General features: G+C 45.1%; 1 protein-coding gene across 3 annotated transcripts in view; it reads right to left on the bottom strand.

The window, feature by feature from the left end:
• GPAT3 (glycerol-3-phosphate acyltransferase 3) overlaps positions 1-10,169 on the bottom strand; it is a 72,565-nt gene extending 62,396 nt beyond the window's left edge. The window contains exons 1-2 of one of the 3 annotated variants that reach the window (XM_070372632.1): positions 10,017-10,169; positions 8,923-9,209 (exon numbers count right to left, since the gene is read on the bottom strand). In XM_070372632.1, the coding sequence (XP_070228733.1) occupies positions 8,923-9,063 (141 nt within the window). In that variant the 5' untranslated portion in view covers positions 9,064-9,209; positions 10,017-10,169. Of the gene's footprint in view, positions 1-8,922; positions 9,210-9,369; positions 9,610-10,016 lie in introns of those variants that run through there. The other 2 variants (XM_005906494.3, XM_070372633.1) reach the window with 2 other exon arrangements.
• Positions 10,170-16,383: the final 6,214 nt, after the last annotated feature.

The raw sequence follows: 16,383 nt of genomic DNA, 5'->3' as shown, positions 1-16,383 counted from the left end.
TACAATTCTAAAAGCTAACAGTGCCTAAACTGACTTGGGGAGGTAGGAGAAGAGCAAAAGAAGAAGTAAAGGTCACTGTAATAATTATAATTAAGAGTTCAGCACCTTTGAAGGGGCAAAAAGACAGGATTTATTAAGCATGTCAAGGCAAAAACCTCAGTTATTGGGACTTTCCTGGTCGTCCAGTGGTTAAGAGTTCACCTTCCAGTGCAGGAGACTCGAGTTCAACCCCTGGTTGGGGAACTAAGATCCCACATGCTGCCAGGTAACTATGCCTACGCGCTATAACTAGAGCGCTCCAGCACTGCAACTGCTGAGCCCACCGGCAACGAGAAGCCTGTGCACCTCAACAAAGACCCAGCACAATCCCCTTCCAAAATACAAACAAATGAAAAAACACACTTCAGTTATTGCAGGGCCTGAAGGGATTAAGCAGAAAGATAAAAGGATTTTTTGTTTTGTTTTGTTTAATAAATAAGAAAATAAGTGCTAGAGAATAAATAACTTAAAACACGTACATGAAGGTCAAGAAGTAGGGCATAACCTGACTGGATCAGGACCCTTGCACCACACCCCAAATAGCAAAGCAGGAACATGCCATTTGTGCCTAGAAAACAGCCTATAAATAGGTGCCTAATCTTCCCGGCTTCAAGTGGCCAGTCACAAATGATAACAGGCTCAGAGTCTTAATTTGGTTTCGTCCTTTTCTCCCCCTTGCTGATCCCAGGCAGGAATTCTCAAATTCTGGACTTTCATGCCTCCCACCTTGTCTCAGTAGAGGTGAAGGTTCATTTCTGCGTGTGTGTGTGTGTGTGTGTGTGTGTGTGTGTGTGTGCTTTGTGACCACACACAATGTCCAGTGCTTTGTGAACTCATAGACTGTAGCCCGTCAAGCTCCTCTGTCCATGGGACTTCCCAGGCAAGAATCCTAGAGTAGGTTGCCATGCCCTCCTCCAGGGTTCTTCCCAACCAGGAGATTGAACCCACGTCTCCAACGTCTCCTGCACTACAGGCAGATTCTTTACCACTGAGCCACTGGGGAAGAGTTTTTCACTTTACAGTCTTGGTACCTATCATTGGTTGTTAAGTAGACTAAAGATATGATTAAGATAAAATTTTGTAAATAAACATTCATCCTTATCTTGGAGCTCTTTTTTTTAATGTGGGCATGCGCTTTTGAGTATTATATAAGTGGGAATTACCTTTAGACTAGGACAATCAGTTCATGCTGACAGGATGGAAAATATTGGTATCGCATGGCTGTTATGAGCTGAACTGTACAAATTCATGTGTTAAAGCCCTAACCCCCAGTACCTCAGAACGTGGCTGTATTTGAAAACTGAGTCTTTAAAGAGGTGACTAAGTTAAACAGAAGCCCTTAGGGTGAAGTCCTAATCCAGTATGACTGGTATCCTCATACGAACAGGAAGAACTAGGGACGCGTATACACAAGACAGACCTTCCAGGCCACTGCCTACAGGACGGCACCATCTACAAGCCAAGGAGAGGCCTCAGAAGAAATCAAACCTGCTGACACCTTGATCTTGGGCTTCTAGCTTCCAGAACTGTGAGGGAATAAATTTCCACGGTTTAAGCTACCGAGTTTATGGGATTCTGCTATGGCAACAAACTAATATGGGTACTTTGCTGCAACAGCACGATGTGCTCCAAAGAACTCCATGTTCTGTCATCACCCGAGGTTTAGAACAAAGCCCCTCTCCTGAAATGCTAGCTCCAAAGTCTGTCCTCCAAAACACAGTTACTGTGTTCAAGACGAGCACGTTTTTTGCTTTTGCTTTTAATGATTACTTATTTATTCAGCGGTGTCTGGTCTTAGTTGTGGCACATGGAATCTAGGCCTCTGACCAGGGGTCAAACCTAGCCCCTGCATTGGGAGCAAGCAGTCTTAGCCACTGGACCACCAGGGAAGTCCTGACAACTTTCCATCAGGTTGTCATTTCCCTTAATTTCAAAATCCTCTTGAAAGAAAATAAGTAGCTGTCCACAATTCACAGTAAAGAAATGGGTAAGCCTAATTTTTCTAACTTGGGCCAAAAGTTTGCAAAAATGTGACACTGTCAGCTAGACAATTCAACTTCCGGTTTCCATGCTAAAAAGACACATTAAGAATTAACTAAGGAGAGGGAAAGGAAAAAGGAAAAATGTAGAAAATTGTAGCTCAGAGGGTAAAGTGTCTGCCTGCAATGCAAGAGACCTGGGTTCAGTCCCTGGGCTGGGAAGATCCCCTGGAGAAGCAAATAGCAACGAACTCCAGTACTCTTGCCTAGAAAATCCCATGGATGGAGAAACTTGGTAGGCTACAGTCCATGGGATCGCAAAGAGTTGGACCCGACTGAGCGGCTTCACTTACAAAAGGTTAGGCCTACTCAATGGCTGGCCATCAATTGTAGCAAAATAAAACGGTCTCTTGGCAGAATAAGAACTTAGGCTCTAGATTCAAGTTAAATTCTGATTCTACCACTGACAGCTGTATGCCACTGTCCAGTCAACTCACCTCTCTGAACCTTCTTTCCTCAGTCTATCAGTGGGAATAACACACCCTATCCCAGAGAGGTGTTGTGGAATGAAGTTAACTAAGAAGCACATTGCTTTGGTAGTTTTCTTTTATTATGACTTAATGGCTCAGCAGGTAAAGAATCCACCTGCAATGCAAGAGACACAGGAGCCGCGATTGGATCCCTGGGTAGGAAAGATCCCCTGGAGGAGGGCATGGCAACCCACTCCACTATTCTTGCTTGGAAAATCCTATGGACCGAGAAGCCTGGCGAGCTACAGTCCGTGGGGTCACAAAAAGTCAGACACAACTGAGTGACTAAGCACACTCTGTCATAAACAGTCATGGCCTTCTAGAAGATTTACTGTATTTAAAACACCAGGGGTAATGCCTGAGTGTTATAACAACAGAAGTGTTAACCATCTGAAAATTATTGACCTGCCTTTTTTAAAAGACAGAAAAATTACCAGTGAATGGAGGAGACGGTAAGGGAAAGAATAGTAACTAAAATACAAGTCAGGAGTAGTCTGCTCTGAATATGTGTGTGCTGACCCATCAGATCTGAAGGTAGATTAATTCTTGGCTACATAGGAGCAAACACACACACACACACATACAACCAAAGAGTGTTCCAATCCAAACTCCACTAAGATTTGAGCACCTGGTGTATATTAATGGCTTTCATTCACTTCTCCTCATTCAATCTGCACAATAACTCTGTGAGCTACATTCCTAAATACACAGGAAGAAACTAAGGTGGAGATGCTGAATGACCTGCCCAAGGTTACAAAGCCAGAAATTTGGAGGCAGCTGTTTATGTGTCCAAATTATTCTTCAAAAGTTGAGGGGAAAATTAAGTCCATTAACATTTACTTTTATCTATCTATTGCTTGCAATATATGGTTAGATTCAGCAATTTATGTCTCACTCCCCCATATCTTTTTCTCCATTAATCCTATATTCTTTCCATTCTTTATTTCCCTCTAATTGTGAACTTTAGGCCAATGAATAACAGTCCTTAGACCAATGAATAACAAGCATCATTAACCCTTCCTAGTTGAGAACAGCATAATTCAACCTTTAATCCATGCTCCTGTCTGATAAACATAAAAACTCATATTCTCTTCCAGAGATCTAAATATATATTAATACACCCTACCAGGCAGGGTGTATTAATGGACTATGCATTCCCTCAGTCAGAAGTTTTACTTTGCATAGTTCGCACTCCTAAAACAACTTTCTCCAATATAAAGTCATAATACTGACACATCTACTTCCTAAAAATTACTATATACCCCTAGAAAATCACTGGTTTAGAGGGACTTTTCTGGTGGTCCAATGGCTGACTCTGCGCTCCCAATAGAGGGGGCCTGGGCGTTTGCATGCCACAACTAAGCCCTGGCACAGCCAAATATATAAATAAATTAAAAACTACCAAAAAAAAGAAGCAGAAGTGAAGAAAATCACTGGTTTAGAGACTCACTCACTTACTCTATGATAAAAATTCAAGCCCTGTTTTTCAAGTAGCTTGCCATATCAAGGACTTATGAATACACATAAAGATATTCAGCAATGCAGAAGGCAGCAATCAGCAGGTACTTAATAAATAGTTATTACCTGAACTGGAGAGCTCAGAAGAGTCCTCAGCTGGCTGAGTTATATGACAACTAGTCGTTTTCATAGTCAGCTATTCTGAAGATTATCCCCTCATACTGCAACTTTCAGAATTTTTTTGAGTTTATGGTCACAAAAAAGCTACCCATTGTCAAGAAAACTTATCAAAGTAAACACACATGTATAAAACTAAACAGCCTTTTAAAATGGTATGTAAACTGTAACCAAGGAAACCTGAAAAATAGCCAATTCTAATTAAAGAGTCCAAAGAGGGATTTCCCTGGTGGTCCAGTGGCTAAGACCCCAAGCTCCCAATGCAGGGGGCCCAGGTTCAATCCCTGGTTGGGGAACTACAACCCACATGCAGCAACTAAGACTTCGCCTGCCACAACTATTAATAAAAGATCCCACATGCTGCAACAAAAACCAAAGATCTCACATGCCACAGCTAAGACCCCTCGCAGCCAAATAAATATTTTTTTAATTAATTAAATTAAATAAATATATATTTTTAAAGAGTCCAAGTAATATTCTTGGGGCTGTGTGTGTGCTCAGTTGCTATGTTCAACTCTTTGGGACCCCAAGAACTACATACATAGCCAGCCAGGCTCCTCTCTCCATGGAATATTCCAGGCAAGAATACTGGAGTGGGTTGCCATTTTCTACTCCAGGGGACCTTCCTAACAGAGGAATCGAACCCAAGCTTCTCAAGTCTCCTGCATTGGCAGACAGATTCTTTACCACAGGGCCACCTGGGAAGCCATATATTCTTGGGGCTGGAAAGTAAAAGAAAGAAACCACCGAGTCAGTTGAGAATATACTAAGGAATAATGAGTAACAGAAGGTCTGGACCTTGAATGGACTTTAACAAAGAGTAGGGTATTTGTCCAAATATGAAAATGTTTTAATATTAAACAACCAGCACAATCTTTAAGGGAATGATTCCCATAGTCGGCAGAAAAACAATCCAGTCTACCAACCTCTGCCTAACAAATGTCTTTCAAATACCAAATACAGTCCTGGGCTTCCCTGATGGCTCAGACAGTAAAGGATCTACCTGTAATGTAGGAGACCCAGGTTCAAAACCTGGGTCAGGAAGATTCCCTGGAGAAGGGAATAGCTATCCACTCCCATGTTCTTGCCTGGAGAATTCCATGGATTGAGGAACCTAGCAGGCTACAGTCCATGGGATCGCAAAAAGCTAGACACAACTGAGCAACACTGTCAATTTCCAACATTGCTGTTCTGGTTGGAGGATACAAAGCCCTGGGTTACCATCTCCCTCTCCTGTGCCCAAAGCAGACCTCACTACTGGATCATAGCTCTTCCCTGAGGCGCCCAGCTGTTCCCAAACACAGGACACCCAGGCAGCTACCACCAAATCAGAGGTGGCTCACAAAATGAATCCCCATTCTAACTACATATATGCCAAGCATCTGTCTGACCTAATAAACTTTGGTCTTAGCAAAGAGGATGGTTCCTTATGCTGCCATCTACCTGGTTTCCAAGCTAGTTGGTTTATCTTCCACTAAAATTAGAAATCTGGTGGGACTCCCCTAGTGGTCTGGTGGTTAAAATTTACCATCCAATGCAGGGGCTTCAGGTTTGATCCCTGGTCGGGGAACTAAGAATTTAATTAACTCTAAATTAATTGAGAACTTAACTAATTCTCAATTAATTTAAAATTAAATTAATTCTAAGCCTGTGCACCGCAACTACTGAACTGGCACACACTAGGGCCCATACTCTACAATAAGAGAAACATATGCTGCAACTGAAGGGCTTCCCTGGTAGCTCAGACGGTAAAGCGTCTGCCTACAATGCGGGAGACCTGGGTTCGATCCCTGGGTTGGGAAGATCCCCTGAAGAAAGAAATGTCAACCCACTCCAGTATTCTTGCCTGGAAAATCCCATGGACTGAGAAGCCTGGTAGGCTACAGTCCATGGGGTCGCAAAGAGTCCCACATGACTGAGCAACTTCACTTTCTTTCACTTTCATGCTGCAACTGAAGAAGAGCCCACCTATAGCAACAAAGATCCAGCAGCTGCAAGAAAGACCCAGCGCAAATACAGAAAAAGAAAACTAGCATTCCTGAGAGCTTTACTAACAAGGAGTACATCTCTAAAAATCTCTTGAAATCTAGATGGACAAAAATTAAAACTTGAGGCCTTGCCACACTGAAAGTCAGATCCTGGACTGGAGATATCTCTTCAAAGTGTAGAAGTTATTTGCCAAGCTAACAGCAACTAGAGGGCTTCCCTGGTGACTCAGTGGCATAAAGAATCCAAGAATCATGTTCAATCCCTGGGTTGGGAAGATCCCCTGGAGGAGGAAATAGCAACCCACTCCAGTATTCTTGCTTGAAAAATCCCATGGACAGAGGAGTCTGGCAGGCTACAGTCTATAAGGTCACAAAGACTCAGATACTACTGAGCACGCAAGCACTCACACACGCTACAGGGACTAGCAGGCCAGTCTCCTTGACGTCTCTTTAGCTGTAGCTGACTTACGCAAGCATTCAAGAGTCAGCACCTGGAAGATAGAGTGTGCAATTTACTATATTCTCACTTGAAGTATCAATTCCAAAAGATATTACTATGTGGGAGAACAGTTCAGTCATTTCAGAGTTCTAAGAGTGAACACCAGCTGAAAATAATCATCTGCTACAGGCAGATGATCTAAGGCAAGAGGCAGCTAGGAAATTCACATCTCTAAAAATTTATTTGTGACCACATGAAATTCACACTTCTAAAAATTTATTTGTGACCATTCATTTGTGACCATGTCCAAAGTGTGATGTCAAGAAGGAAGGTTCGAGACTGAAATATCTCCCAAGTAGAAACAACAGAACTTTTAAAACATGAGGGCTGATGAACAGTCAAATATAACTTTTAAAGACTAGACAGAAAATCAACCATAAAGTACAACAAAAATGTGAGATAAAACATGAGTAGGTAGAAAAGATTTGTAGGAGATTAGCTGGTGGGTGTGGAGAAGGCAATGGCACCCCACTCTAGTACTCTTGCCTGGACAATCCCATGGACCGAGGAGCCTGATGGGCTGCAGTCCATGGGGTCGCTAAGAGTTGGACAGGATTGAGCGACTTCACTTTCACTTTTCACTTTCATGCGTTGGAGAAGGAAATGGCAACCCCCTCCAGTGTTCGCGCCTGGAGAATCCGAGGGACAGCCGGCCGTCTATGGGATCGCATAGAGATCGACACAACTGAAGCGACTTAGCAGCAGCAGCAGCTGGTGGCTGATCAACAGGTAATCTCCAGGTAGGAGATAAAAGATTAGAGATGGGTATCTGAAAGCCACTCTCCTGGCTGAGGGAGAAGAGCAAATAAAGCCAAGCCCCAGGCAGAGAATAAGGGCAGAAAAATGAGAACCCGTGTAAGAAGGTACTGTAAAGAATCCACCTGCCAATGCAGGAGACACAGAAGACTCGGGTTTGATCCCTAGGTAGGGAAGATCCCCTGGAGGAAGAAATGGCAACCCACTCAGTATTCTTGCCTGGGAAACCACACGGACAGAGGAGCCTGGCAGGCTACAGTCCATGGGATCACAAAGAGCTGGACACCACTGAGGAGGCACGTAGGCACATTAGAAGCTTCTGTAGCAGCTAGAGAAACAAGGCATGTAAGATCCTCAGGGATAGAACCTGTGTCTTCTGCAGTGGAAGTGTGTAGTCTTAATCACTGGACCACCAGGCAAGTCCCAATAATATTATTCTTTTAATAGCAGCAAACATTACAAAGCATCTAACATGTCCAGATACCAATCTGAAGTGCTTGACATATTTTAACTCACTCAACTCACTTGACAACCCTATGGAAGTAGTTCTTATTATTACTACTATTTTATAGATAAGGAACATGAAGCATAAGAAGTAGGTGAGTCCGCTGTTGAGAAGCAGAGCTGGGATTTTGGTACCAAGTCAAAGCAAATCTGTAACCAGAGTCTGCACTATTAACCTTTAGGCTACAGGCCCTCACTTCAGTTAGACTCCTGTCTTCACTGCTTGATTCAAGCAAACCACTGAACTTCTCAGAGTTTCAGTGTCCTTATCTGTAAAGGGGGGATAACATTTGCTCTCCCTACATCTGATGAGAGTCCACAGGCAACCCTCAGTGACTTAATAAAACCCTGTATGAAGGGCAAGTTACAGTTGTTCCATTAGGGCCTCTCCCATCTAACACCTTTCTTTGCAAAATTTGGAAACAGGAAGATAGGGAGAGCTGAAGTCAAAAAAAACACAGATTTTCAATGACGTGTCAATTGGTTAGATTAAATTTCCATGACTCCTAAAATATAATCAGATTTCTTTCTACCATCCATTCTTATCTTGGGCATAAACTTCATGCCTTTCTGGACGGGAAACCTTAGTCCACAGAAGGACCTCTGAAACCTGAGGTTATAAAAACTAAGGAGAATGCGGTGGCGGCTGCCTCGCTTAAAGAACGTAAAGAAATACCGGTGATAGAAAAGGCGGTCGCGTTGTTATTGAGATGAGTAAAAAGCATCATCATAATAACAGGGAGTGGGGTCTTTCTACCTCCAACCACAGCAACCAGGTGGTCCAGTGGTCTCAGGATCCCTCCAACTCTGCGGGAGAAGCCGGGATACGGCCGAGGATAAACTAAAACGCACCTCCTTCCAGACCACTGACCTTCCTCCTGGTCTCCTGGCGTCTCCTCAGCTCTCAGCTCTAACCTTGTTCCCCATCGCCCCGGGTTTCCCCCCTCCAAAGCCCTCCGAGGAGGGGGAGCAGCATCCCTCCACGGACTCACCTCTAAAGTTTTCACCAGGATCTTCATGTAGATCTCAGAGATGCCCAAAGACACCCCAAAGGCCGAAGGCAGGAGTATGAGGCCAAGCACCAGGGTCAGCCAGGTGTAAAGGATCTGCCCGGCCAGCTCCACGCCATCCATGGCTCGGAGCACCCCGACGGGGTCCACAGAGGAGATCCGAGTGCGATGGCCGTCCCTGTCTCCAGGTAGTCCGAAGGCAACTCCGGGAGCAGCAGCGCGGAGCCCGGCTCCCAGGAGTCAACGCCGCCGCCTCCCGGCACTCACCTCTGCGGGGGAAAAAGAAGAGAGGAAGGAAAAAAAAAAAAACTTTCAGAAGGACAGCAATTTCCTTCCTTCCTCTTCGGGCTCCTCCTCGCCGCGGCCGATTAACTCCCTCTGCGCCAGAGGCCCAGGCCCCCCACCGAAGCCGTCGCCTGGAGCGCAGACCTGGGAGCGAGCGCGGAGACACGCGAGCGCGGCGGGGAACCGGCTCCACCCCGGGTCCGATTTCCGCTGGGTGGCGATTGCGACAACTCAAGCGGTGACTCACGGAGGCCCTCCCGGGCGAGGATCCCGAGGCGCACGGCACCGCACCGCCGCGGACCTGGCGCCTGGCCGAGGACTGCACCGGCGGCGGGCTGCGCGCGGACGCCGGGAGTCCCTATTTCTGCGCCCTGCCCTGGCCCCACCTCCTCCGCCACCCAACGGGGAGCCTCCAGGCGGGATCCACGCGGAAAGCGCCGCAGCCTCCCCGGGCGGCCTCCCGCCTTCGCCGCCCCGCCTCCCAGCACTCTCAGCGGAGGTCCCTTTGGGGGCAGAATTTTCATCTGCAAAACGTTAGCCTTTTCTCATGCCCAGAATGGACTACCGATAGGTCCGGGACGCTAGAGAAGGTCCTATTTGGGTATAAAACGACCTCTCGGCCGGGCTTTGAAGGCAGGGAACCGCAGGGGAGAGAAACGCCTCGGTTCCTCGGCTTCCCGGTCTCCCACACCTCCTTCTCCCCCCGCCCCCCCTTCCCTCCCTCCTCTGCTGAGCCGCTAGGGAGACACCTAGCTCATCCCCGGAGGGGAAAGCTTTTTCCGACCTCTCACCTGGCTCAGCCGCCGCGTCCCTGGCACAGAAATCCTTCCGCCCAGGGTAGCTCCCTTCCTGGGGCAAAATTCCGACCACAGTTCCCCTCTCCTTCCCCAACTTAAGGCACAGAAACCACAGAAAAACGCCAGGCCGGCGCTGGCTTCACCCCGCGGACGCGCGCTGCCGGGGAATTCAGTTCCCGCACCGCCGTCTGGCTGGCCCTCCTTCGAACAACCTTGGAGGGGTATTGACTTCACTGCGGTTCACGCCTTTTAGAAACCTGATCTGTTTTTAAGAATATAGCCGGAGAAGGCATGTTGAGACTGTGTAGTAGATGAGAAAATCAGGCTCCCCGGGATTTCCAGGTCGTCACTGAATGAGACCAAAAATCTCACAGCAGTCTCTTTCGGGTGTTATTTCAAGCTGGAAAAGCGGGGAGGGCAAGAAAAACTGAATTCAGAGGGCTGATCGAAAATACTGCCAAGGAGGCTGCCGGGGCCTAAGGTGTAGCGGAAACTAGGAGCGGAAGGAAGGAGAATCCCCCGGCGAGGAATGTAAATATTCGGCCTTTGCACCTCTCTCCCGGTGGGTATCACAACCCCCCCTCCCCCGCCCCCACTAAGAAGGGGCAAAGTAATGTAACTCGGTCCTAAAATTCAAGTTACGAATAAAGAAGTTTCACGCGCTTGGCCTCTCAACATTAAACCTCTGTTTGGTCTGCCATTTTATGAAAACAAGAAAAACAATTGCCAAAATCCTTACAAAGTCCTTGCTGGAAACAAACACATATTTAAAACACATAATCCAAATCCTCAAAGATTATTTTGGCTCAACACTATACATTCAAGCAAAACTCGTAAACGCTTCTTTTATTTCCTCAAAGGAAGATGACTAAGGAACCCTGAGAGATTATACCGAAGTTTACCCAACAAGTCCCAGTTGCAGGCAGCTTTGTTTAAGGACGGACTTTTTCTACCCATTGAGAAGCAAAAGCTGAGCGCCCACAATCTGCAATGCTATCTGTTGCTCATGACCAAATTTCATGAACTGGGTTTGCTTCTTTTGTTTTTGGGGGCTTTTGTTTGTTTTTTCACGGAAGAAGTATTGTCCCACAACAGAATGGTTAAATGGCTATGATCTCGAGTGACCTCTGCCTGCAGCAGCTTGAAAAGGGGCTTCGGTTCCCTGCCAGAGATGGAGGCCATCCTCAGTGACAACACCCTGGCTTCTCAGCTTTGCAGAAAATAATTCCCACAAAGAAGGCAAGTGATGAAACAAGTAAAGTGTTTGTTAGGAGGAAAAGAGTAATGTGGATGAACACACAAGCGGGCTCAGAGAGTCACTCAGTTGCACCCTCCTGGCAGTTTTAATTACTTTTATGGGGCATTTCTTCCCGGTTTCCTCAGGCCAATCATTTGATTTGCCTGGTTCTGAGTCTGTATTTGGTATATCTCAGGACCCTCCCATGTGTGCAGGCTCATTTCTTAGCAAAAATGGAGTCTAGTGAAGAGGCTCATTGCGTAGTTGATTATCACTTACTATGAGGTGACGCTCCCTCCCTTTTTGACCACCAAGGAGCCTTTCTGTGCCTGTGTGATCTGGGAGGTCTCTTCGACTTGCAGAATAAGGAATATGTGGTCTTCATGTTTCATCTGGACAAGGCCCAGCTTCCTCCATCGTTCTGTTTTTATAGAATTTCTGCTATTACAGAGTTTCTATCCATAGGAGAGAAACTGTTCAGCCTGGGGCTCATCTATCTCCTGCCTCAGCAATAAAGTAGAATTTGAAGGGTTTTGACTCCAGCACATAAATTTGAACAATTCATTTAGTCTTCTGTGCTTCAGTTTTCTCATCAGTAAAATGGATTCTTTTTAGGGTCAAATGTGATGATGAGTTTGAAATCATTTAGTAACAACAAAGGTCTGTGTAGACATTGAAGGGGGCTTCAATGAGAGAGATAAAAGATCATCTTTTTCTTGCCTGAAACACAGGAACCAAGATAGACTCACTTTTGCAGTGATGGGGGAGGGAGAGGGGAGACAAGACATAGCAAGGGGTCTCCATGCTTTCTTCAGCCTTCTCACTTCACTCCTTTCCTTGCCCACCCTAAGGCTCTATCATTAAAACCTAGGAAGGATACTCCCTCCTGTGCTACGCTTAAGACTCCCTTCACTGTCTTAGGGCTGCCATAACAAATTACCACAAACATAGTGACTTTGGTGGTGGTTTAGTAGCTAAGTCATGTCCAACTCTTGCCACTGCATGGACTGTAGCCCACCTAGTTCCTTCGTCCATGGGGTTCTCCAGGCAAGAATACTGGAGTGGGTTGCCATTTCCTTTTTCGGGGGATCTTAACAACCTAGGGATTGAACCTAGGTCTCCTGCACTGCAGGCAGATTCTTTACTGACTGAGCCACCAAGGAAGCCCCCTAGTGACTAAACATAAATTTATTCTCTCAGTTCTAAAGGCCAGAAGTCTGAAATCAATGTGTCTGCAGAGCCAAGCTCCCTCGAAAGGCTCCAGGGGCAAACTGTTCTTACATCTTCCAGCTTCGTGGGTTACTTAGTGTTCCTTGGCTTGTGGCAGCATACCTGCTGCCTCAGTCTTCAAATGGCCTTTTCTTCTCTTATAAAGACACCCATCACCCCAGATTTAAAGCTCACTCTAATGCAGGATGATTTCTTTTTAAAAAATATTTTATTATTTATTTATTTGACTACTATGGGTCTTAGTTGCAGCACTCTGGATTTTCTATCTTCAGTTCCACCAGGTGGGATCTTTAGTTGCAGCATGTGAGATCTAGTTCCGTGATCAGTTATTGAACCTAGGCCTCCTGCACTGAGAGCTCAGAGTCAGCCACTGGACCACCAGGAAAGTCCCCAGAACAATTTCATCTTGAGATTCTTTACTTGATTATATTTAATCCGCAAAGAACTTTTTTTCCAAATGAGTTCATGTTCACAGGTTAGAATTTGGGCATATCTTCTGGGAGGCTACAGTTCAACCCACTACACCTACCATATCTGTAAACCAGGGTTAATAACACCTACCTGGGCAGGTTGTTATTGGGATTTGAGATAATCCATTTAAACTTTCAGTTCAGTTCAGTAGCTCAGTCGTGTCCAACTCTTTGCAACCCCATGAATCGCAGCACACCAGGCCTCCCTGTCCATCACCAACTCCCGGAGTTCACTCAGACTCACATCCATCGAGTCAGTGATGCCATCCAGCCATCTCATCCTCTGTCGTCCCCTTCTCCTCCTGCCCCCAATCCCTCCCAGCATCAGAGTCTTTTCCAATGAGTCAACTCTTCGCATGAGGTGGCCAAAGTACTGGAGTTTCAGCTTTAGCATTAAACTTTAGCTGATAGTAAATACTCAATAATGAGGTTGTTTAGGACAATCCTGTTTTCACCTGTTCTGCCATACATTTTTAATAACGCTTCCTTTCACTCTCAAAAAATGTCCTGGTTTGAGTGATAAATCCCATGGTTCCCTTATTATTATGTAATTTCTAAGATCCCTTCCAGTCCTAAAATATTAAACTTTTTGATGAAACTGTCAAGTCCATGCATGACCCCTTGTCAACACCTGAGGCCAAAGGAAGTTGTATAGGAAAATGAAGAAAAGGGTTAGCATATAGTCCAGAGCTCCTCAAACTTTAAAGTGGGTAGGAATCCCTGGGGCTCCTGAGAGTGAAGATTCTTCCTAGGGCTGGGATGGGGCCTGAGATTCTGCATTTCTAGGAGCTCCCAGGTGATGCTGATATTGTTGGTGTACAGACACACTTTGAGCAGCAAGCCCTTAGAGTGTGGACAAAGAGAGAGATTTTTATATTTAACTGATGGCAAAAGGTCATGGGGAAAAACAAACATACAGTTATCAAAGGGGAAAGGTGGAAGGAGGGATGAATTAGGAGTTTGGGATTAACAGACACACACTACTATACATAAAACAGATAAAAAACCTACTGTATACCACAGCAAACGATATTCAATATCTTGTAATAACCTATAATGGAAAAGAATCTGAAAAAGAATACATATACACAAATATATGTATAATTGAACGACTTTGCTCTGTACCTGGAACACGACATTGTTAATTAGTTATTCAGTTCAGTCGCTCAGTCCTGTCTGACTCTTTGCCACCCCATGAATCGCAGCAAGCCAGGCTTCTCTGTCCATCACCAACTCCTGGAGTTCACTCAGACTCACATCCATCGAGTTGGTGATGCCATCCAACCATCTCATCCTCTGTCGTCCCCTTCTCCTCCTGCCCCCAATCCCTCTCAGCATCAGAGTCTTTTCCAATGAGTCAACTCTTCACATGAGGTGGCCAAAGTGTTGGAGTTTCAGCTTCAACATCCATCCTTCCAAAGAACGTCCAGGACTGATCTCCTTTAGAATGGACTGGTTGGATCTCCTTGCAGTCCAAGGGACTCTCAAGAGTCTTCTCCAACACCACAGTTCAAAAGCATCAATTCTTCAGCGCTCAGCTTTCTTCACAGTCCAACTTTCACATCTATACATGACCACTGGAAAAACTATAGCCTTGACTAGATGGACCTTTGTTGATAAAGTAATGTCTCTGCTTTTGAATATGCTATCTAGGTTGGTCATAACTTCCCTTCCAAGGAGTAAGCGTCTTTTAATTTCATGGCTGCAATCACCATCTGCAGTGATTTGGGAGCCCCCAAAAAAATAAAGTCTGACACTGCTTCCACTGTTTCCCCATCCATTTGCCATGAAGTGATGGGACCAGATGCCATGATCGTTTTCTGAATGTTGAGCTTTAAGCCAACTTTTTCACTGTCCACTTTCACTTTCATCAACAGGCTCTTTAGTTTCTCTTCACTTTCTGCCATAAGGGTGGTGTCATCTGCATATCTGAGGTTATTGATATTTCTCCTGGCAATCTTGATTCCAGCTTATGCTTCTTCCAGCCCAGCGTTTCTCATGATGTACTCTGCACAGAAGTTAAATAAGCAGGGTGACGATATACAGCCTTAACGTACTCCTTTTCCTATTTGGAACCAGTCTGTTGTTCCATGTCCAGTTCTAACTGTTGCTTCCTGACCTGCATACAGGTTTCTCAAGAGGCAGGTCAGGTGGTCTGGTATTCCCATCTCTTTCAGAATTTTCCACAGTTTATTGTGATCCACACAGTCAAAGGCTTTGGCAGAGTCAATAAAGCAGAAATAGATGTTTTTCTGGAACTCTCTTGCTTTTTCCATGATCCAGCAGATGTTGGCAATTTGATCTATGGTTCCTCTGCCTTTTCTAAAACCAGCTTGAACATCTGGAAGCTCACGGTTCATGTACTGCTGAAGCCTAGCTTGGAGAATTTTGAGCATTACTTTACTAGTGTGTGAGATGAGTGCAATTGTGTGGTAGTTTGAGCATTCTTTGGCATTGCCTTTCTTTGGGATTGGAATGAAAACGGACCTTTTCCAGTCCTGTGGCCACTGCTGAGTTTTCCAAATTTGCTGGCATATTGAGTGCAGCACTTTCACAGCATCATCTTTCAGGATTTGAAATAGCTCAACTGGAATTCCATCACCTCCACTAGCTTTGTTCATAGTGATGCTTTCTAAGGCCCACTTGACTTCACATTCCAGGATGTCTGGCTCTAGGTGAGTGATCACACAATCGTGATTACCTGGGTCGTGAAGATCTTTTTTTACACTTTTTCTGTGTATTTTTGGCACCTCTTAATATCTTCTGCTTCTGTTAGGTCCATACAATTTCTGTCCTTTGTCGAGCCCATCTTTGCATGAAATGTTCCCTTGATATCTCTAATTTTCTTGAAGAGATCTCTAGTCTTTCCCACTCTGTTGTTTTCCTCTATTTCTTTGCATTGATTGCTGAGGAGGGCTGTCTTATCTCTTCTTGCTATTCTTTGGAACTCTGCATTCAGATGCTTATATCTTTCCTTTTCTCCTTTGCTTTTCGCTTCTCTTCTTTTCACAGCTATTTGTAAGGCCTCCTAAGACAGCCATTTTGCTTTTTTTGCATTTCTTTTCCATGGGGATGGTCTTGATCCCTGTCTCCTGTACAATGTCACGAACCTCCATCCATAGTTCATCAGGCACTCTGTCTATCAGATCTAGTCCCTTAAATCTATTTCTCACTTCCACTGTATAATCATAAGGAATTTGATTTAGGTCATACCTGAAAGGTCTAGTGGTTTTCCCTACTTTCTTCAATTTAAGTCTGAATTTGGCAATAAGGAGTTCATGATCTGAGCCACAGTCAGCTCCCAGTCTTGTTTTTGCTGACTGTATAGAGCTTCTCCATCTTTGGCTGCAAAGAATATAATCAATCTGATTTCGGTGTTGACCATCTGGTAATGTCCATGTGTAGAGCCTTCTCTTGTGTTGTT

The sequence above is a fragment of the Bos mutus genome, chromosome 6 (assembly GCF_027580195.1).
Source record: "Bos mutus isolate GX-2022 chromosome 6, NWIPB_WYAK_1.1, whole genome shotgun sequence".
NCBI lineage: Eukaryota > Metazoa > Chordata > Mammalia > Artiodactyla > Bovidae > Bos > Bos mutus.
Note: the sequence above shows the minus strand (reverse complement) of the source record. Positions and strands in the feature narration are given on the sequence as shown.